Below are 22,711 nucleotides of genomic sequence, written 5' to 3' on the forward strand. Positions count from 1 at the left end.
ACAATGGTGGCCATCTTGAAGCATGTGGGAACAGCAGACTGGTATAGGGATTGATTGAATATGTCCGTAAACACACCGGCCAGCTGGTCTGCGCATGCTCTGAGGGCGCGGCTGGGGATGCCGTCTGGGCCTGCAGCCTTGCGAGGGTTAACACGTTTAAATGTCTTACTCACCTCGGCTGCAGTGAAGGAGAGACCGCATGTTTTCGTTGCAGGCCGTGTCAGTGGCACTGTATTGTCCTCAAAGCGGGCAAAAAAGTTATTCTTCCTGTAGTCCGTGATTGACTGTAGACCCTGCCACATGCCTCTTGTGTCTGAGCCGTTGAATTGAGATTCTACTTTGTCTCTGTACTGGCGCTTAGCTTGTTTGATAGCCGTGCGGAGGGAATAGCTGCACTGTTTGTATTCGGTCATGTTACCAGACACCTTGCCCTGATTAAAAGCAGTGGTTCGCGCTTTCAGTTTCACACGAATGCTGCCATCAATCCACGGTTTCTGGTTAGGGAATGTTTTAATCGTTGCTATGGGAACGACATCTTCAACGCACGTTCTAATGAACTCGCACACCGAATCAGCGTATTCGTCAATGTTGTTATCTGACGCAATACGAAACATCTCCCAGTCCACGTGATGGAAGCAGTCTTGGAGTGTGGAGTCAGCTTGGTCGGACCAGCGTTGGACAGACCTCAGCGTGGGAGCCTCTTGTTTTAGAGGTACAGTTATATTATAGAATGTTGTGTTCTGAATTTGCACATGCAAGCCAAGCGCCACTATCAGTAGCACTGTCAAAGCTGTACAAAAAAAAGTCTGCAAACACCGGCCACGAACGATGTGTTTACAATACCACGTTGGTAATAAAGCATTATTTGTTTGACCGCAACTTCTGGGGTAGCTAGCTAGCTTTAGCTTGGTACATAGATAGCACCAATACAACCAGGCTGAAAACAATGACCAGTAAAAACTAGAGGTCGACCGATTATGATTTGTATTTCATATACCTTTGACTATTGGATGTTCTTACAGGCACTTTAGTATTGCCAGTGTAACAGTATAGCTTCCGTCCCTCTCCTCACCCCTACCTGGACTCGAACCAGGAACACATAGACAACAGCCACCCTCGAAGTATCCTTTCCCATCGCTCCACAAAAGCCGTGGCCCTTGCAGAGCAAGGGGAATAACTACTTCAAGGTCTCAGAGCGAGTGACATTTGAAACGCTATTAGCGTTAACTAGCTAGCCATTTCACATCGGTTACACAAGCCTAATCTCGGAGTTGATAGGCTTGAAGTCATAAACAGCTCAATGCTTGAAGCATTGCGAAGAGCTTCTGGCAAACTCACGAAAATGGTTTGACTGAATGCTTACGAGCATGCTGCTGCCTACCACCGCTCAGTCAGACTGCTCTATCAAATCATAGACTTAAACATAATAACACACAGAAATACGAGCCTTAGGTCATTAATATGGTCGAATCCGGAAACTATCATCTCGAAAACAAGATGTTTATTCTGTCAGTGAAATAAGGAACTGTTCCGTATTTTATCTAACAGGTGGCATCCATAAGTCTAAATATTCCTGTTACATTGCACAAGCTTCAATGTTATGTCATAATTATGTAAAATTCTGGCAAATTAGTTCGCAACGAGCCAGGCGGCCCAAACTGTTGCATATACCCTGACTCTGCGTGCTATGAACGCAAGAGAAGTGACAATTTCACTAGTTTAATATTGCCTGCTAACATGAATTTCTTTTAACTAAATATGCAGGTTTAAAAATATATACTTCTGTGTATTGATTTTAAGAAAGGCATTAAGGTTTATGGTTAGGTACATTCGTGCAACGATTATGCTTTGTTCGCAAATGCACTTTTGTTAACTTCTTATGGTATAGGGGACGCTTGCGTCTTACTTGGAGAAAAAAAACTGGGAAAATGCAGCGCGGCAAATTCAAATAATGATATAAAATCAAACATTCATTAAATCACACATGTAAGATACTCAATTAAAGCTACACTCGTGAATCCAGCCAACATGTCAGATTCTAAAAAGCTTTTCGGCAAAAGCATTAAGCTATTATCTGATGATAGCACTGTGTCAATAAAGAGGGTAGCATATTTCAAACCTGCAGGCGCTACACAAAACGCTGAAATAAAATATAAAACATGCATTACCTTTGACGAGCTTCTTTTGTTGGCACTCCAATATTTGTCATAAACATCACAATTGGTCCTTTTTCTCGATTAATTCTGTCCATATATACCCAAAATGTCCATTAATAAAGCGCGTTTGATCCAGAAAAAAAAACAGCTTACAAAAACAGAACGTCACTACAAAACATTTCAAAAGTTACCTATAAACTTTGCCAAAATATTTCAAACTACTTTTGTAATACAACTTTAAGTATTTTTAAACGTAAATAATCGATCCAATTGAAGACGGGGCAATCTGTATTCAATACAGCAAGTAAACAAACCATGCTCTTTTTTATGTCTTGCGCAACTCTCAATAGGGTAACCTTGTTCCAGGATGTGCTTCTTCTTTGCACAAATGAATAACTTCAACCAAATTCCAAAGACTGGTGACATCCAGTGGAAGTGGTAGGAACTGTAAAATGGTCCCTATCAAATATCCCTTGGCAAAGACAGAGGGAATGGTCAGAGGCAAAAAATAAAAAATTCTGAACAGTCAGTCCTCTGGGTTTTGCCTGCTACATAAGTTCTGTTATAGTCAGACATGATTGAAACAGTTTTAGAAACTTCAGAATGTTTTCTATCCACATCTACTAATCATATGCATATCATATATTCCTGGCATGAGTAGCAGGAAGTTGGGCACGCTATTTATCCAAAAGTGAAAATGCTGCCTCCTATTTTAAGAGGTTAAATCATCCCCCGTTTGGCGAAGCCGGCTGTCTTTGTTAGGAAGAAAGTCTTCACAGTTCGCAACGAGCCAGTCGGCCCAAACTGCTGCATATACCCTGACTCTGTTGCACAGAACGCAAGAGTGGCAATTTCCCTAGTTAAATAAATTAATGTTAGCAGGCAAAATGAACTAATATGCACGTTTAAAAATGTGTAATAACTACGTAAAAAAATTATAAACGCTTTAAATTATTGTGTGACGTGCAGTCATATTCAGGTCCTGATTGGTCAACAAACTTATTTGACACGTCAAAGTGTTATTTGACATGTATCTTTTTGACATGCAAAGATCCAAACGGCGTTCCATAGAAATCCTGGTTCAGAATGAAATGACTGAACAACGAAACAGCACAGCAAGTAAGTGAAAGAAATAGGTTTTGATTATGTTTTACTGGTAATGGGGACATACGTAAATGCCAACAAAATAACTTTTTGGTCAGTGTGGTGTGTGTGTAACCTTTCATTTAACTAGACAAGTCAGTTAATAACAAATTATTATTTACAATGACGGCCTACCCCGGTCAAACCCGGACGACGCTGGGCCATTTATGCGCCACACTATGGGACTCCCAATCACGGCCGGATGTGATACAGCCTGGATTCGAGACGCCTCTTGCACCGAGATGCAGTGCATTAGACCGCTGCGTCCATGTGCGGTTTAACTATAATGCTATATATATATGATATCGGTATCGGCCAAAAATGTCATATAAGTGCACTGTGTGACAATTTGTCCATGTACAAGAAGGTGAGAAGAATGTCCTTGCTGGAGGACAATACTATTTTATTGTACCTCAGTGAGCAGCCAAGGGTGGTCCTGCGTCAAGCGGTCCCAGTCCGTCTCCGAGGTGACATTGGCGTAGCGGAAGCGGTTCTGCACGGCCGCCGAGGTGCAGATGTGCTTGTAGAGGAACTCCTTCCCCGTCTGCTCTGAGATGGCTTTGGCCGACATGGCGAATCACAGGCTCACTATCTAGCAGAAGGAAGAGGAGAAGTCAGAAGAGTTTCAGGGGCAGTTAGTACAGGTCCACACAGAAGTCCTTGAATTAGTAACAGGAATGTTAGCCTCCTAGTCAATTTACACACTGGTGTTTGTCAGACCATGTCATCCCAAAAATTGGTCTTCTCACGAAAACGTGAGAACTTCTCCCAACTAGAGGTCGACCAATTAATCGGAATGGCCGATTAATTAGTGCAAATTAAGTTTTCATAACAATCGGAAATCGGTATTTTTCAAGTCATTGCCTATCGAATAAACAGTGTCTATGGGGTCATATTGCACTTCCCAAGGATTCCACTAGATGTCAACCGTTTTTAGAACATTGTTTCAGGCTTCTACTGTGAAGGGGGAGTGAATAAGAGCTGAGTCAGGGGTCTGGCAGAATGCCATGAGCTAAATCATGCGTGTGGCTGTGAGAGGTAGCTGCGTTCCTTTTCATTTCTAAAGACAAAGGAATTGCCTTTGAAATCTGACACAGCGGTTGCATTAAGGAGAAGTGTATCTATAATTCCATGCACGACACTTGTATCTTTTATCAATGTTTATTATGAGTATTTCTGTAATTTGATGTGGCTCTCTGCACTTTCACCGGATGTTTGTTTGAGACAATGCATTTCTGAACATAACACGCCAATTTCAAATGACGTTTTTGGACATAAAGATTAACCCTATCAAACAAAACACACATTTATTGTGTAACATGAAGTCCTGTGAGTGCCGTCTGATGAAGATCAAAGGTTAGTGATTGATTTAATCGCTATTTCTGACTTTTGTGAGCCCTCTCCTTGGCTGGAAAATGGCTGTATGGTTTTCTGTGACTAGGTGCTGACCTAACAATCGCTTGGTGTGCTCTCGCCGTAAAGCCTATTTGAAATCGGACACTGTGGCTGGATTTACAAGAAGTTGATCTTTAAAATGGTGTATAATACTTGTATGTTCTGTTGTTTTGAATTTGGCTACCTGCAATTTCACTGGCTGTTGGCGAGGTGGCGTCACTAGTGTCCCACATATCCCAGAGAAGTTAACTTCTTTGACTGTAGGGGGCAGTATTTTCATTTTTGGCAAAAAAAACTTACCCATTTGAAACTGCCTATTTCTCAGGCCCAGAACCGAGAATATGCATATAATTGTCAGATTAGGGTAGAAAACACAAGTTTCCAAAACTGTCAAAATATTGTGAGTATAACAGAACTGATATTGCAGGCTAAAACCTGAGGAAAATCCAACAAGGAAGTCCTGTTTTTCCTGAAAGCTCTCTGTTCCATTGGATGCCTAGCCTCCATTTAAAGGGATATCATCCAGATTCCTTTCCCTATGGCTTCCTCAAGCTGTGTCTTTAGACATAGTTTCAGGCTTTTATTTTGAAAAAATGAGTTTTTCATGCGCAACAGCCATTTTCTCTCTCTCGCCTATGGAAGAAGCTACATTCCGGTTGACATGTCGATTATATTGTAAAAACAACCAGAGGATTGATTATAAAAACATTACATCTTTCTACGCACTTTACGGATACTATTTGGAATTTTTGTCTGCGATGTCGTGACTGCTCGAACCTGTGGATTTCTGAACAACGCGCAAATAAAGGAGGTATTTAGGATATAAAATAATCTTTATGGAACAAAAGGAACATTTGTGTAACTGGGAGTCTCGAGTGCAAACATCCGAAGATCAAAGGTAAGCGATTTAATTTATTGCTTTGACTTTCGTGACCAATCTACTTGGCTGCTAGCTGTTTGTAATATTTTGTCTACTGAGAGAGATGTTCTTACATAAACGCTTGTTATGCTTTCGCCGAAAAGCTTTCTAGAAATCTGACACGGCAGGTGGATTAACAACAAGCTAAGCTTTGTTTTGCTATATTGCACTTGTGATTATGAAAATTAAATATTTTTAGTAATTTAATTTGAATTTGGCGCTGTACAATTCAGCGGATTTGATGAAAATGATCCTGCGTCAAGAAATTAAGTTAACAATTTTCACTGTAGTGTCCAAAACGTCTTAAGCTGTCAGGCATTCCCTTGGCAGCAAGAGCCTCTCGGTGGACGCTGCAGTGTACCCAAGTGGCGTCGGGAGCAACTGCTTGCACGTGCGTTACCACTCTACTATGTATTTCTGTCATGGCTTTTGCGCCATCAGTACAGATACCAACATGAGCAGCAGCAACGTTTGGCTAAATACAGACCGGTTAATGTGATTGGATGTTAATTATTTGACTAGGCTACTTGTATTTGACATTGTGTTGTTATTTCGCTGAACACTAGATGGTTAAATTTGATTTTTGGCAGTGAAACAAGGCTACTCAGACAAGAAAACCCCCTCACCCAAATACTGTTGGAAAATCAGACGGAATGTTTGAAAATGTGTAAAGATTGATGTTTTTAAAACTGTGATTCACCATTTGTTGGCGTACCTCCGACAGCATTGTGCGTACCCCAGTTTGGGAATACCTGTTAGTGTACATCATGAAATGTTGAGTCAAATAAAACCTATTTATAGAAACTCGTATAAAGTTGGATTTGTAGCATCAACTTTGACTGATATTTAACTATCCGTTCCATATCTGCAAAATAGTTAAAACGGTGTCAGTTCACCTTTAATATATCAAATAATTTGAATTGTGCTGCTAAATTTGTTTGTGAGCATATATCTTTCAACTGAGGCGCAAACGTGCTCCTTGTACAATAGTTCGGTGTAGAGCCCTGCTTTATTTCAGACTGTAAACAGAAAGCTTTTATCACTCACGGTCTGATTAATTAAGCAGCTAGCCAGCTAACAAGGTAAGAGAAAACAAAAGTTAGCTACAAAGACGCACAACACTTCAACACTTAATTCCACACCCTCATTTCTTGGACAAATTAAATACATGATAGTGTTTAGCAGTAGCTAACGTTAACAGCATTGAGCCCGGAACAACCTCCTCCTGGGTTGGTGATTGAGTGCAGATAGCAAAACTACCTCCAGTAGAAATTATAGAAAAATATTTAGTATCACATGCTAGCTTGTAGCTAGATACCTAGCCAGTGAGCTACTCCGTCCTGGTTTGGGGTGGGTAAACGCTTTAGCTAAACAGGCACGGTAAAGATGAATTTTCTGGTTGCTTGCCGGCTGGCTAAATTAGCTAGCTAACGGTAACGTTAAGAGTCCTGCAGGACAAACTCACCAGCACGTTGTTTGCAATTTAGTCGCTGCTGAACTAACTCCAGCTAGCTACAGTAGTTAGCTAACTAGGAAGTAGGGAACGACAGATTTTACACCGTCAGATGGTTTCCATTAGCTTCTATATACACAAAGTCAGAGTCGAAGGCCACAAAGTCAAAATGACTAATTTAAGGTTAGAATTGAGGTTAGGTTTAAAATAAAATGTTTAGAGGAATTGTAGAAATGGGCGGGGTTTATTACTTTGTAGTGACGATCCCGCCAGACGTTCCTAGCATCATGCGCGCATAGCTCTCTAGGTAAATTTCGATGTAGCAAGACATGAAGAAAGTCAGAACAGATAGAATCATACCTTATGCGAATGCTACGTCCTAGGGGTGTAAAATGATGTCCTGGTTGCTACGAGCTAGTTTAGAGGGCTGCGCGATCTACGCCAAATAAATCAGTCTTCTCTTGCCACCTCACTTGTTTTTGTCGCTCCATAATCTGCCGATACGATTACGACCTCTTCGGCTGTTCCATTGGCTCAAACATAACCACGTGGTGATATTCCTCCAAACCTTTACACCCACTACCATTGGGCAAGGTTTCTTATTCTTTAAGTTTTATTGGCTAATCGCAACCAACTGACATCTGCATACACCGCCACCTACTGTGTGAGGCCGGTCACGACCTATCTACTCTTACCTAACCCTGAATTTCTAATAAAATAAAACAATTCCCTACAAACCTCACTACTCCCATCACCCCAAATCAATATTTTAATTTACCCTCTACCCAACTGCACCAGTATATCCACAATATTTGTTTTCACTGCTTTTTATTTCTAACCATAAATCCTCACGTTCTGACTTTCCAGATCTTGAACTACACAAAACTGATGCAGAGTCCGAACATATTACTACTGTTCTTAGTTGCACCTCCTCTATCCATTGCAATCCAACAAATGATTTGCAACAATTTCTGTTGAATATACAAATACATTTGTTAATCTCTTGCATAGATGAACATCGAACTCAGGAATAAATACACCTTCTCCTGTCCTCCCATTCATGGGATCCTTTCATGGGATCTGTATACACTGCAAGACAAGAAAAAAACGGATTACTAATATACTGATCCACCATTGTTCCTTCATTATCTTCTTCGCACCACTGTTAATTTTCTTCCATCAGGCTAAGATCAACATGTGGTCTTGTATAAAACCACAGTGGTACATTTCCTATTGACACAAATGGCCCTATGACAATATCTGAGTCAACAGTAATCAACCCTTTTTCTAATCTCTGCACCAAAACCCCTCTTTTGATATTGTTCATATTCACAGCAGTCTTCCAATAGTGTCAGTGTAGGATGATCTACCGTAAAATTTGTTGGCGGTACTAGGGTTTTTGGGATTGAAGATTTTAGGTTAATCCATTTCCATACTTGATATGATTCAAATGTATTTTTTCTAAGCTTTGATAGGGTTTTATCAGGTGGTGTGAGCATTTTTACTAGGATCATGTACTAGGATCATGAAAATGTAGCGTTTCTCTACAGTCTTGCCCAGTATGCCAGGGCTAGCTTAACTCTTCCAAGGGATAGTGGCGTTTCCCCAGTATCTATTTGTAAAGACTCAACCAGTGTTGAGGCTTTACAAATGCACCATCGCACATCATGAGTGCCCTCGCTTGCATCTTATCAAGGCACAACAGCGATGTAAAAGCCGCAGAACCATATACCAAGCACCCATAATCTATGGACGATCTCATCAAAGTACAATAAATATTCAGTAAAGATGGCCTATCTGCCCCCAATCATGCCCAACTATCATCCTCATTAGATTAAACATAAGAACGTATTCAGTCTCAATTTTATTTATTTAACTAGGCAAGTCAGGTAAGAACAAATTTTTATTTTCAATGACAGCTTAGGAACCGTGCCTTGTTCAGGGGCAGAATGACAGATTTTTACCTTGTCAGGTCAGGGATTCGATCTTGCAACCTTTAGGTAACTAGTCTAACGCTCTAACCACTAGGCTAACTGCCGCCCTTCAATACTTAAATTCTTAAATTCAGCCCCAAATACTTAAATTCTGTTACCATTTCCATTCGTTCATCTATTTTTGTTAGCGAACAACATATGGCAAGATTTAGATACAGTGACTTTAAACCTCATAAGGACCATTCCACTACTGCTACAAAAGCACCTTGCATTTTCTCTATTACATAAGGAATATTCCTTCCCCTTTTCCAACAGGCACCATCATCTGCATATAACGTTGCACCTATACCCTGTCCCATATCCCCAAAGATATCATCAATCATCAACATGAATAGGACTAATAGCACTACCCTGTGAAGATAGGACTAATAGCACTACCCTGTGGAGTTGCATTTTCCACCTCCTCCTCTTGATAACTCCAATCCCACCCTGACATGGAAGGGTCGGTCAAAGAAGAAATCCTTAATCCAGTTATACATTCTCCCACTAATACGCATTTCATTCAATTTAAATCAGTAGACCTTCCCACCACATTGTATCATAATATAAGCATTTATGCTTTTTCAATATCAAAATACACTATTAACATCACTTCATTGCCAAATCTTTGGTCACCACCGAACTTTCAGTAATGCATCAAGGGTAGTTCTTCCCTTTCTGAATCCACTCTGTAATGGACTTAATAGACCCCTATATTCCAGATAATACATCAATTCTGATTGGCTCGGCCTGGCTCCCAAGTGGGTGGGCATATGCCCTCCCAGGCCCACCATGGCTGCAAGATTGTCCAGTCATGTAAAAACCATAGTTTACAGCCTAATGAATTTATTTCAATTGACTGATTTCCTTATAATGAACTGTACCTCAGTATATCTTTGAAACTGTTGCATGATGAGTTTATATTTTTGTTCTGTATACATTTAGTTGAAAATCCTAGCCTTATAATTTATGGGGAAAATACATGTTTTTTTGCTATAATTTGGCAAAGCCATGTGTCAGTGTTGTATTGTTGTAATGTTGACAAAGAATACTAGCTTTCTGAAACTATACTTGTAGAATCAGAGATAGTGGAAGCAATATCTCCACTCAAATGTAAAACAATGAGGACAAAGAGATAAGGGGAAAAGATTCATCTTTATTTCCTTCAACCAAAACATTGTACAGAGGCATATTCTTAAAAAAATAAAAAATAAAAATAAAAAAGGTACACAGGTACTAGGATCATGAAAATGTAGCGTTTCTGTTCACGTTTTCAACCTACACCTGGCACACAGGTGAGAAGCACACAGATTGAGAGGGGACATACTGACCAAACATTCATGACAGATACAAGGCATGATGACAATCCCCAAAAGCAGAATAAAAGCCTCTCAATGAGAGCTGATTCTAGGTGCAAAAAAGGGATCTGTTTTTTGTCAAGTATCTTCTTTCAAGATCCCATTGCCTAGACTGGCCAGACTGAGAATGTTGTTTTTCTGGAACAGAACACAAAACCAATTCCAGCAAGTCAATTCTCATCTTGTATCGTACTAGGCTGGGAATCCACTTTTCTTTTTAAATTTAAACATCTTCAAAGTAAAATTACAATTAAAATAGGTGACTTTGCTTAGCACACTTTACAAGAGAGTTTCTCAACCTTTGTGTTCAAGCAACGTCCGTCAGTAGGGTTCTCCTAACATTTATTGCTAAATAAATGTACACATACATATTTCAATCATTTCATCCAAACAACTTGTGCGTGTCAACGAGCGTCTGAGTAGCTAGGCGCTAAAATAGAAGACGGTTCTATTTTTTACTCGTGACATGCTGCAAGTCCCACCTCTCCAATCTCCTCATTAGTTTTCAGGAGAATATACCCACATGGGTGATTGAAGGATGAACTGAGGTTCCCAGTCCAGTTGGTGGTAATGCATCTTAAAGTTGGTCACCAACTGCCATATAAAGTCCACAGAAGAAGGAACAAAACTAAAGGAGAGATTACTAGAAACCACCAAGGTTTCCACTTCTATATGTGGATTGACAGAGAAGAGAACACACACATTTGTGTGACTCAAAATGGCCAAAATTCTACAAAGATCCAGAAAGAAAGGACCTAATGTTTATATCCCAGGACAAATTAGCTAGCAGCAAGGTACATTTTTCATGTGTTTCAACCTCTCCCCAAAGTAATATAGTTAGTTCAGAGTTAATTTTGATATTTCAACCTGCGCGTCCTGATCATGTCTGCAGGTAGCCTAGCGGTTAGAGCGTTGGGCCAGTAATCGAAAGGTTGCTAGATCAAATCCCAGAGCTGACAAGGTAAAAATCTGTCGTTCTGCCCCTGGCCTGTTCCTAGGCCATAATTGTAAATAAGAATTTGTTCTTAACTGACTTGCCTAGTTAAATAAAGGTTCAATAAAAAGAAAAAGATGGACAAAATTAACTTTGCACGCAAGCGTGTCCAGTCTAGTCAACATCTAAGGCACCACTTATGTGAGGGACTGACTAGCTCTGGTCCATCTGCTACACAGTTCCTCTACTAGTTTGTAGAGTAACATGTACTTCGCTTGGACCAGTTAGAAACTGATCTACAAGACTAGCTGCTGAAGTTTCAAATGTTCACTTGGGAGTTGAAACCGGATGCATCGTATTATGGGGCCAAAGCAATGCTAGAAAACCACATGGAGAAAAATAGATCTATTAAGAGGTCAAAACTTTACATACGTGGGTCAAGGATATGTTTTTTTTTACATCCTATTCAATAGAAAACATTAGAAATCAAATGGAATATCACCAACACTGTCATTGAGATGGATACAGTTTGAATATACAATAAATAAATACATTTAAGAGAACTGAACAAAATCTCAAATCAAATTAGGAGCACAAAATAAGACCAGTAAAATGCACAATGCATCAATGAGCAAAATGGAGACTAACATGAAACTGTAGTTAGAGTCTGCAGGAAAATCCAACAAATGAAAACCAGGCCTCATTCTACATGGGACTGAAGTAGTTCCTAGGCTCTGCCCTAAGGTCAGTTTCTGCTTTACCGTCAAATGATTCCCATGCTAACTTTGTGTTTCCGGGCGACCTCTATGTGGCGTGAATGAAAAAAATCATGCGACCTACTAAAACTAACAACGGAGTTGCACTCCCATGTGTTCATTTACAAACCTCTACTTGCTCCAGGTACAGCAAACATTTTCCATTCAAGAAATGAAATGTATATTTTGGCAACAGTACTCCTATTTCATGCCTTCAAAACATGCTTTGCGACAAATACTCACAAAAGAGAATCAAGACAATTTTCTGAGGATTCAAGTTTTCCGAAACCCCCTTGTCAAAAAACCTATAACCTATTTAATTAGTTACATTCTTAGTTACTAAACCTACCAAAAGTCGCCCATGTCAGTTTGAATTTGAAGAGGGTATTGTCAAATGTGGTGGTAACAGCCAAAAAGATTTTTAGGAAGATGCCAAGCATGATGAGCACCATCTCTCGCTCAGATAACAACACTGAGTGTCTTTTTAGCATGTGAAAGCAACATTTTGCAAAAAACACTGGGAGCATAAAAATCAGCTTGTGAGGGTGCGTCCGACTTAATATTGTCCACCACAGGGCTACAGCATTCCCAATGGCATTCTTCATTTCTAGCCAAACTGGAAAAATACATTTCCAGGTGCTTGGTCTAGAGGGTGAAAAAAAAAAATGTTACTTTGCTGTGTTGAAATCCATGACAAAGTGTATGATTACAGTATTTTTGGAAAGTTTACAGGGTCCTCGAGTTTTTCCACATTTTGTTGCCTTATTCTAAACTGGATTAAATAAAAACTGTTCCTCATCAATCTACATACAATACCCCATAATAACAAAGCAAAAATAATATATGAAAGTGGACAAAAAAAAGAGATTTGGCTCATTAATCTATATGGTCCAAATCAGGATGATCCACACTTCATTGAAAACATTTATACCAATTTATTCAACTTACAGGCAACAAATTATCTAATCATTACGGTAGGAGACTATAAAACAGTGTTAAGTACCTCAATGGACTGTAAAGATAATCACTCCACAAACTATCATCACCTTAAGGAAATCACAAATATTATGGACACATTAGAAATAGTGGATATTTGGACACTAAAAAAGCCCAGACCTAGTGAGATATACATGGAGACTTAATCCAGATAGTCGTTTTGACTACATTCTTGTCTCTTTCTCTCTTGCATCAAAGATTTCGTATACAAACAATGTAAACTAAATGCTTCAGTCTGGTTTTTGACCCCATCATAGTACTGAGACTGCACTTGTGAAGGTGGTAAATGACCTTTTAATGGCGTCAGACCGAGGCTCTGCATCTGTCCTCGTGCTCCTAGACCTTAGTGCTGATTTTGATACCGTCGATCACCACATTCTTTTGGAGAGATTGGAAACCCAACTTGGTCTACATGGACAAGTTCTGGCCTGGTTTAGATCTTATCTGTCGGAGAGATATCAGTTTGTCTCTGTGAATGGTTTGTCCTCTGACACATCAACTGTAAATTTCAGTGTTCCTCAAGGTTCCGTTTTAGGACCACTATTGTTTTCACTATATATTTTACCTCTTGGGGATGTCATTCGAAAACACAATGTTAACTTTCACTGCTATGCGGATGACACACAGCTGTACATTTCAATGAAACATGGTAAAGCCGCAAAATTGCCCTCACTAGAAGCCTCTGTTTCAGACATACAGTGGGGCAAAAAAGTATTTAGTCAGCCACCAATTGTGCATGTTATCCCACTTAAAAAGATGAGGCCTGTAATTTTCATCATAGGTACACTTCAACTATGACAGACAAAATGAGAAGAAAAAAAAAATCTAGAAAATCACATTGTATGATTTTTAATGAATTTATTTGCAAATTATGGTGGAACATAAGTATTTGGGAGAACTTGCACAATTGGTGGTTGACTAAATACTTTTTTTGCCCCACTGTAAGAAAGCGGATGGCTGCAGACTTTCTACTTTTAAACTCGGACAAAACCGAGATGCTTGTTTTAGGTCCCAAGAAACAAAGATATCTTCTGTTGAATCTGACAATTAATCTTGATGGTTGTACAGTCGTCTCAAATAAAACTGTGAAGGACCTCGGCGTTACTCTGGACCCTAATCTCCCTTTTGACGAACATATCAAGACTGTTTCAAGGACAGCTTTTTTCCATCTACGTAACATTGCAAAAACCTCTCTCTCTCCTTGCTGTCCCCGGTCCACCTGGCCGTGCTGCTGCTCCAGTTTCAACTGTTCTGCCTGCGGCTATGGAACCCTGACCTGTTCACCGGACGTGCTAATTATAATAATAAAAAAAGCAGTTTCTGGCTAAAGAGACGAGACTAAGAAGGGAAATCCATGAACTAATAGTACAGGTAGATAGCAACACTACATAGATACAAAATAAGTTTGAGGAAAAAGAACTTGAGGAACTTCTTCAAAAATGATCTAATATTACAAAAAATATAGCAAACTGGATGGAATATAGAGAATTTCACAAAATTATTCCTGAATCTCCAATACAGGAACACTGTATCATTCTCCGAATTATATTTTAAAAGAGGAAGCTAATTATTTTAGGCAGATCTTCTCTTTTCCGTCTCATCCTTTCCCACTGAATGAAGATTATGGTAAGGAATACTTTCCAAATAATATAAAAAATGGAAAATTAACCAAATGTACAGAAAGATCAGTGCAAAGGCCAAATTACAGAGGAAGAATTGAGGCTATTCAACTCTTTCAGTCTGGAAAAATGACAGGGCTTGATGGCATACCGGTAGAGGTATATCAAGTATTTGGTCTGGTCTGTCTGCCCAATATAAAGGGTCAAAACTGTCAGAGGAATAAAAAAAAAAAATTGCATAAATAGGAAAGTATACCAGTTTCATATGAGGACCAGGATGTTCACAAATGTGCCATACGGATTGCAAAATAGTTGGGAAGAGATTTTTGATGTACAGATTCCGTTGTACAGGGTGTATGAGTTGATATATAAAATGCAGTAGTCAAGACTTCGTGCTTTTTAGCAAAAATTATTATATAGATTTCTTGCCACCAACAAAATGTTGAATATTTGGGGCATGAAATCATCGAAGCTCTGCAGATTGCGTTGTGAGGATACAGAATCGATAGACCATTTATTTTGGTATTGCCCTCAGGTAGCCTGTTTCTGGTCTCAGGTTCAGGAATGGCTGAAAATGCATAGCATTGATCTAAAATTGACCATAGAAATAGTACTGTTAGGACATCTGGAGAGACCAGGTCTGTCAATTGCTCATACTCTTAGTAAAAGTATTTATCTTCAACTCGCAATCTGTGGATTCTATTCGATAAGAAATTGTACGTTAAACATCACAGCATAGTTGAAAGATATGTGTTGCGTAGAAACTCGAAAGTGGGTGGCCAGCAGAGATGGATGGGATGGGCTGAGGGAAGCTGAGGGTTGGTATGTGGAATTGGAGACAAGTGGGAGTGAGTTGCTGTGTGAGAGATAAAATGATGGTCAAAGATAAAAGGAAAAAAATAATAATTAAAAAAGCAAAATAAAACATAATAAAAAGTACATTTGAATGACACTAAGTGGCAGTGTTTTTACAACTAATGCTGGTTTGCCTGAGGCTGGTGCCGTGCAGGTGTTTGTCGACATGCATACACACACACACACTCATTCAAATAAACACAGAGAAGAACACACACATACAAGAACACACACATACATGTAATAGTGCCAGACATGCACACAAACATATACAGTTGGCATATTGCTGTTATGATTTTAGTTGTCCTTGATGTCCTTTGTTGTAAATGTATAATTTTTTTGCATTGTTGTTTGGTGTTTTCTTCTATGTTTCCTTTTTAATCTTTAGTTTATTCTCTTGGTTGTTTGTGCATTGGGGGGTTCTTGGGGGTGGGGAATGGAATTAATTGTATTAGTTATATTTTTTCTGGGGGGGGTGGGGGGGTACTGTGGGAGGGGTCTACAATGGTTGAGGGACAGCTATTGGGGAATTGTGTGTGTGTGTGTGTGTGGGGGGGGGTCTTGGAGGGTTCGGGTTCACGTCTTTTGGCCTGGTGATAGATCGGTCAACATGCCCTTGAGCAGGGCATTGACCCTGAATGGGAATCTGTTGGAAGACTGGCATCATGTAGTAGTTGAGCGGCTTCACTGCAAGTATATTGTATGTTTCGAATATTCTATAAAAATAAATAATAAAAAAAAAAGTTAAAACAGTTTAAGAAATATTGGCAAATTTCAGTCGACAGAAAGTGCTCTTCGGTAAATGCGGTAAATTGGTCATCAAAATGAAAGGAGGACCAAGGCACTCTTCATTTACATAAGTATTCAAACCCTTTAATATGAGACTTGAAATTGAGCTCAGGTGCATCCTGTTTCCATTGATCATCCTTGAGATGTTTCTACAATTTGAATGGAGTCCACCTGTGGTAAATTCAATTCATTGTACATGATTTGGAAAGGCACACACCTGTGTATATAAGGTCCCACAGTTCACATAACAAAAACAAAGCCATAACGTCAAAGGAATTTCCCGTAGAGCTCCGAGACAGGATTGTGCCGAGGCACGGATCTGGGGGAGGGTACCAAAACATTTCTGCAGCATTAAAGGTCCAGAAGAACACAGTGGCCTCCATCATTCTTAAATGGAAGAAGTTCGGAACCACCAAGACATGGCTGCAGGGCCGAACTGAGCAATCGGGGTAGAAGGTTATTGGTCAGGGAGGTGACCAAGAACCCGATGGTCACTCTGACCGAGCTTCAGAGTTCCTCTGTGGAGAAAAGAGAACCTTCCAACAACACTCCACCAATCAGGCCTTTATGGTAGAGTGGTCAGACAGAAGACACTCCTCAGTAAAAAGGAACATGACAGCCCAATTGGAGTTTGCAAAAAGGCACCTAAAGGACTCCGACCATGAGAAACAAGATTCTCTGGTCTGATGAAACCAAGATTGAACTCTTTGGCCTGAATGCCAAGCATCACGTCTGGAGGAAACCTCCCACCAAGCCTATGGTAATGCATGGTGGTGGCAGCATCATGCTGTGGGTATGTTTCTCAGTGGCAGGGACTGGGAGACTAGTCAGGATCGAGGAAAAGATGAAAGGAGCAAAGTACAGAGAGATTCTTGATGAAAACCAGCTCCAGAGTGCTCAGGACCTCAGACTGGGGCGAAGGTTCACCTTCCAACAGGACAACAACCCTAAGCACACAGCCAAGATAAGGCAGGAGTGGCTTCTGGACAATTTTCTGAATGTGCCCAGCCAGAGCCCAGACTCGACCGAGAATCTCTGGAGAGATCTGATAATAGCTGTCCAGCGACGCTCCCCATCCAACCTGACAGAGCTTGAGAGGATCTGCAGAGAACGGGAGAAACTCCCCAAATACAGGTGTGCCAAGCTTGTAGCATCAGACCAAAGACTCAAGGTTGTATTCACTGCCAAAGGTGCTTCAACAAAGTACTGAGTAAAGGGTCTGAATACTTGTGATATTTCCGTATGTTATTTTGAATACATTTGCAAAAATTAATAGAAACCTGTTTTTGGTTTATCATTATGGGGTATTTAATTAATTTTAGAATAAGGCTGTAACGTAACAAAATGTATTTAAAAAAATCAAAGGGGTCTGAATAACCTGTGTACAAATTAAAGGTAAAAAAGTATCATTGTCACAGCAGTGATCCTACATACTGTGATTGGATTCAAAACTGAATCCTCCTGCTGGGCCTCCAAAGAAGGTCTTGAAGATGTTGTTGGCATTGAAATCTGCAGAGAAACAACAGCAATGAGTCAAAGTGTCAACGTGCGATATTAATTCTCCCCCCAATTCAGTCACATCCACACATCAAAACAAACCTTTTTTGTATTAAAGACTGCACTGGGAATAGACATTTAAAATTGGCAACTATTTCTCGCACAATTCGATCACATGTATATTTTTCAGAGATATGCCATTCTCCTAGAATTACATTTTGACTCTTGACCATGAGAGAGGCCGACGCTGATCAATGGCCAGTGTTGCATTTGTCCCCTCAGTGGTTATGGTTAGGACCCAGGGTAAGGTAATCTGACCCTAGACATGTGGTTAGGGGTAGTGGTTTGATGTTGATGTTATGGTTCAGACTAGCATTGAGGGTAAGGTAATCTTAAACTACACTACCGGTCAAAGGTTTTAGAACATCTACTCATTCAAGGGTATTCTTTATTTTGACTATTTTCTACATTGTAGAATAATAGTGACGACATCCAAACTAGGAAATAACACGTGGAATCATGTAGTAACCCCAAAAAAGTTTTAAACAAAACAAAATATTTTATGTTTGAGATTCTTCAAAGTAGCAACCATTTGCCTTGATGACAGCTTTGCACAGTCTTGGCATTCTCTCAACCGGCATCACCTGGAATGCTTTTCCAACAGTCTTGAAGGAGTTCCCACATATGCTGAGCACTTGTTGGCTGCTTTTCCTTCACATTGCAGTCCGACTCATTCCAAAGCATATCAATTTGGTTGAGGTCAGGGGATTGTGGAGGCCATGTCATCTGATGCAGCACTCCATCACTCTCCTTCTTGGTAAAATAGCCCTTACACAGCCTGGAGGTGTGTTGGGTCATTGTCCTGTTGAAAAACAAATGATAGTGGGAGCAAACCACATGGGATGGCATATCACTGCAGAATGCTGCGGTAGCCACGCTGGTTAAGTGTGTCTTGAATTTTAAATAAATCACAGACAGTGTCACCAGCAAAGCACCCCCAACCCATAATACAACCTCCTCCATGCTTTACGGTGGGAAATACACATGCAGAGATCATCCTTTCACCCACACCGCATTTCACAAAGACACGGCGGTTGGAAACGAAAATCCCCAATTTGGACTCCGAATCAAAGGTCACATTTCCACCATTCTAATGTCCATTGCTTGTGTTTCTTGGCCCAAGCAAGTCTATTCTTCTCATTGGTGTCCTTTAGTAGTGGATTCTTTGCAGCAATTTGACTATGAAGGCCTGATTCACAGTCTGCTCTGAACAGTTGATGTTGAGATGTGTCTGTTACTTGAACTCCGCAATTTCTGAAGCTGTTAACTCTAACTTAACCTCTGCAGCAGAGGTAACTCTGGGTCTTCCTTTCCTGTGGCGGTCCTCATGAGAGCCAGTTTCATCATCGCGCTTGATGGTTTTCGCAGCTGAAATTTTCCGTATTGACTGACCTTCATGTCGTAAAGTAATGATGGACTGTCTTCGCTTATTTGAGCTGTTCTTGCTGTAATATGGACTTGGTCTTTTACCAAAATGGGCACTCTTTTGTATACCTCCCCTACCTTGTCACAACACAACTGATTGGCTCAAACTCATTAAGGAAAGAAATTCCACAGATTCCACAAATTAACTTTTAACAATGCACACCTGTGAATTGAAACGCATTCCAGGTGACTACCTCATGAAGCTGGTTGAGAGAATGCCAAGAGTGTGCAAAGCTGTCATCAAGGCAAAGGGTGGTTATTTTGAAGAAACTCAAATATAAAATGTATTTTGATTTGTTTAACACTTTTTTGGTTACTACATGATTCCATATGTGTTATTTCATAGTTGTGATTTTTTCATTATTATTCTACAAAGTAGAAAATAGTAAAAATAAAGTAAAAATCCTTGAATGAGTAAAACTTTTGACCTGTAGAGTAGATCTTTGGGTAGGGGAAGTGTTTGGGTAGTGTTTAATGTGCACCGCAATGCTAGAGGCGCGTCACTACAGACCCGGGTTCGATCCCAGGCTGTGTCGCAATCGGACGCGACTGGGAGACCCATGAAGTGGTGCACAACTTGCCCGTGATTGTCAGGGTTAGGGGAGGGTTTGGCCAGCCGGGATGTCCTTGTCCCATCTCGCTCCAGCTACTCCTTGTGAAGGCCCGGGCTTAGGTTGAGAGCCATGCATCCTCCTACCCTGCCAAGCCGCACTGCTTATTGACACACTACTCGTTTAACCCGGAAGCCAGCCTCACCAATGTGTGGGATCAATGTGTTGCACGCTGACTTCGGTCGCCAGTTGTACGGTGTTTCCTCCAACACATTGGTGAGGCTGGCTTCCGGGTTAAACGAGTAGTGTGTCAATAAGCAGTGCGGCTTGGCAGGGTAGGAGGATGCATGGCTCTCGACCTTAGCCCGGGCCTTCACAAGGAGTAGCTGGAGCGCGATGCGACAAGGACATCCCGGCTGGCCAAACCCTCCCCTAACCCTGACAATCACAGGCAAGTTGTGCACGACTTCATGGGTCTCCCAGTCGCGTCCGATTGCGACACAGCCTGGGATCGAACGCTGACTTCGGTCGCCAGCTGTACGGTGTTTCCTCCAACACATTGGTGAGGCTGGCTTCCGGGTTAAACGAGTAGTGTGTCAATAAGCAGTGCGGTTTGGCAGGGTAGGAGGATGCATGGCTCTCGACCTTAGCCCCTCCAGAGTCCGTACGGGAGTTGCATCGATGGGACAAGACTAACTACCAAATGGATGTCACGAAATTGGGGAGATCCTCGGCAGATCCTCAGTCGCTAGGAATAGCGAAATGGTTAGGGCTAGGATTTGGGGTGAAGAAATATAAATCCTAAATCAGTGGTTATGGGGTAGTGTTTAAGGTTAGGAAAATGGAATCTGATTCTAAACTCAGCAAAAAAAGAAACGCCCCCTTTTCAGGACCCTGTCTTTCAAAGATAATTCATAAAAAGCCAAATAACTTCACAGATCTTCATTGTAAAGGGTTTAAGCACCATTTCCCATGCTTGTTCAATGAACCATAAACAATTAATGAACACGCACCTGTGGAACGGTCGTTAAGACACTAACAGCTTACAGACGGAAGGTCACAGTTATGAAAACTCTGAAAAACACCAACAGAAAGATGCCCAGGGTCCCTGCTCATCTGCGTGAACGTGTCTTAGACATGTTGCAAGGAGGCATGAAGACTGTAGATGTGGCCAGGGCAATAAATTGCAATGTCTGTACTGTGAGACGCCTAAGACAGCACTACAGGGAGGCAGGACGGACAGCTGATCATCCTCGCAGCGACAGACCACGTGTTACAACACCTGCAACAACAACTGCCCGAGTTACACCAGGAACGCACAATCCCTCCATCAGTGCTCAGACTGTAAACAATAGGCTGAGAGAGGCTGGACTGAGGGCTTGTAGGCCTGTTGTAAGGTAGGTCCTCACCAGACATCACTGGCAACAACGTTACCTATGGGCACAAACCCACCATTACTGGACCAGACAGGACTGGCAAAAAGTGCTCTTCACGGTCTTGTCTCACCAGGGGTGATGGTCAGATTCGCGTTTATCGTCGAAGGAATTACACTGAGGCCTGTACTCTGGAACGGGATCGATGTGGAGGGTCCGTCATGGTCTGGGGCGGTGTGTCACAGCATCATCGGACTGAGCTTGTTGTCATTGCAGGCAATCTTAACGCTGTGCGTTACAGGGAAGACATCCTCCTCCCTCGTGGTACCCTTCCTGCAGGCTCATCCTGACATGACCCTCCAGCATGATAATGCCAGAAGCCATACTGCTTCTTCTGTGCGGGATTTCCTGACAGGAATGTCATTGTTCTGCCATGGCCAGCGAAGAGCCCGGATCTCAATCCCATTGAGCACGTCTGGGACCTGTTGGATCAGAGGGTGAGGGCTAGGGCCATTCCCCCCAGAAATGTCCAGGAACTTGCAGGTGCTTTGGTGGAAGAGTGGGTTAACATCTCACAGCATTAACTGGCAAATCGGGTGCAGTCCATGAGGGGGAGATGCACTGCAGTACTTAATGCAGCTGGTGGCCACACCAGATACTGACTGTTACTTTTGACACCCCCTTTGTTCAGGGACACATTATTCAATTTATGTTAGTCACATGTCTGTGGAACTAGTTCAGTTTATGTCTCAGTTGTTGAATCTTATGTTCATACAAATATTTACACATGTTAAGTTTGCTGAAAATAAATGCAGTTGACAGTGAGAGGACATTTCTTTTTTTGCTGAGTTTAGATTGGTGGTTACTGACCTCCCATATTATTGCTGTCGTCCTCCAGGTCATGGCCGCAGTCATAGCGAGTCTTCTTCTTGGGGTCAGAGAGCACAGTGAAGGCCTCGCCCATCTCTTTAAACTTCTTTTCCTCCTCCTTCTGTACCTCTGGCGTGGCCGCACTGTGACGATCTGACCAGCAAATAGAAAACATTAGGTGAAAATTTGAACGCTTTACTTGACCGTTGCGTTGCAGCTGGTATTTCCCAGAGACACAAAAATGAAAATGGGAAAGGCTGCTCTCTGATCCCTTATATCACATCCTGCAATTATGCCCTTAAGCAAGGCACAATTGCCCTCCATCCAGGGGCGCTGCACTGCAGCTGACCCTGTGCCTCTCAATGTGGGAGTCTATATATGGGGGTGTTGGGAAAGGCAAAAGACAAATTTCCGTTCTAACCAATTGACAATAAAGTATCTATTCTATAGTGTTGGTTTTCTTTCAAAAACGTTGATGTTCGATTGAGCCTGCCTGGAGTAACGAAAATAATATAAATATTATTTGAACACAGTCTTACTCCTCAATGGTGTTGCCTGTGTATGTTGGTGTACCTGGGTGGTGCATGAGG

At 41.2% G+C, this 22,711-nt stretch overlaps 1 protein-coding gene across 1 annotated transcript in view; it reads right to left on the reverse strand.

Moving 5' to 3' along the window:
- LOC139377096 (ATP-citrate synthase-like) overlaps positions 1 to 22,204 on the reverse strand; it is a 108,172-nt gene extending 85,968 nt beyond the window's left edge. Inside the window, exons 1-3 of the mRNA XM_071120133.1 lie at positions 22,122 to 22,204; positions 17,780 to 17,854; positions 3,712 to 3,891 (exon numbers count right to left, since the gene is read on the reverse strand). Of these exons, the coding sequence (XP_070976234.1) occupies positions 3,712 to 3,870 (159 nt within the window). The 5' untranslated portion in view covers positions 3,871 to 3,891; positions 17,780 to 17,854; positions 22,122 to 22,204. The remainder of the gene's footprint in view (positions 1 to 3,711; positions 3,892 to 17,779; positions 17,855 to 22,121) is intronic.
- Positions 22,205 to 22,711: the final 507 nt, after the last annotated feature.

The sequence above is a fragment of the Oncorhynchus clarkii genome, chromosome 20 (assembly GCF_045791955.1).
Source record: "Oncorhynchus clarkii lewisi isolate Uvic-CL-2024 chromosome 20, UVic_Ocla_1.0, whole genome shotgun sequence".
In the NCBI taxonomy this organism is placed as follows: domain Eukaryota; kingdom Metazoa; phylum Chordata; class Actinopteri; order Salmoniformes; family Salmonidae; genus Oncorhynchus; species Oncorhynchus clarkii.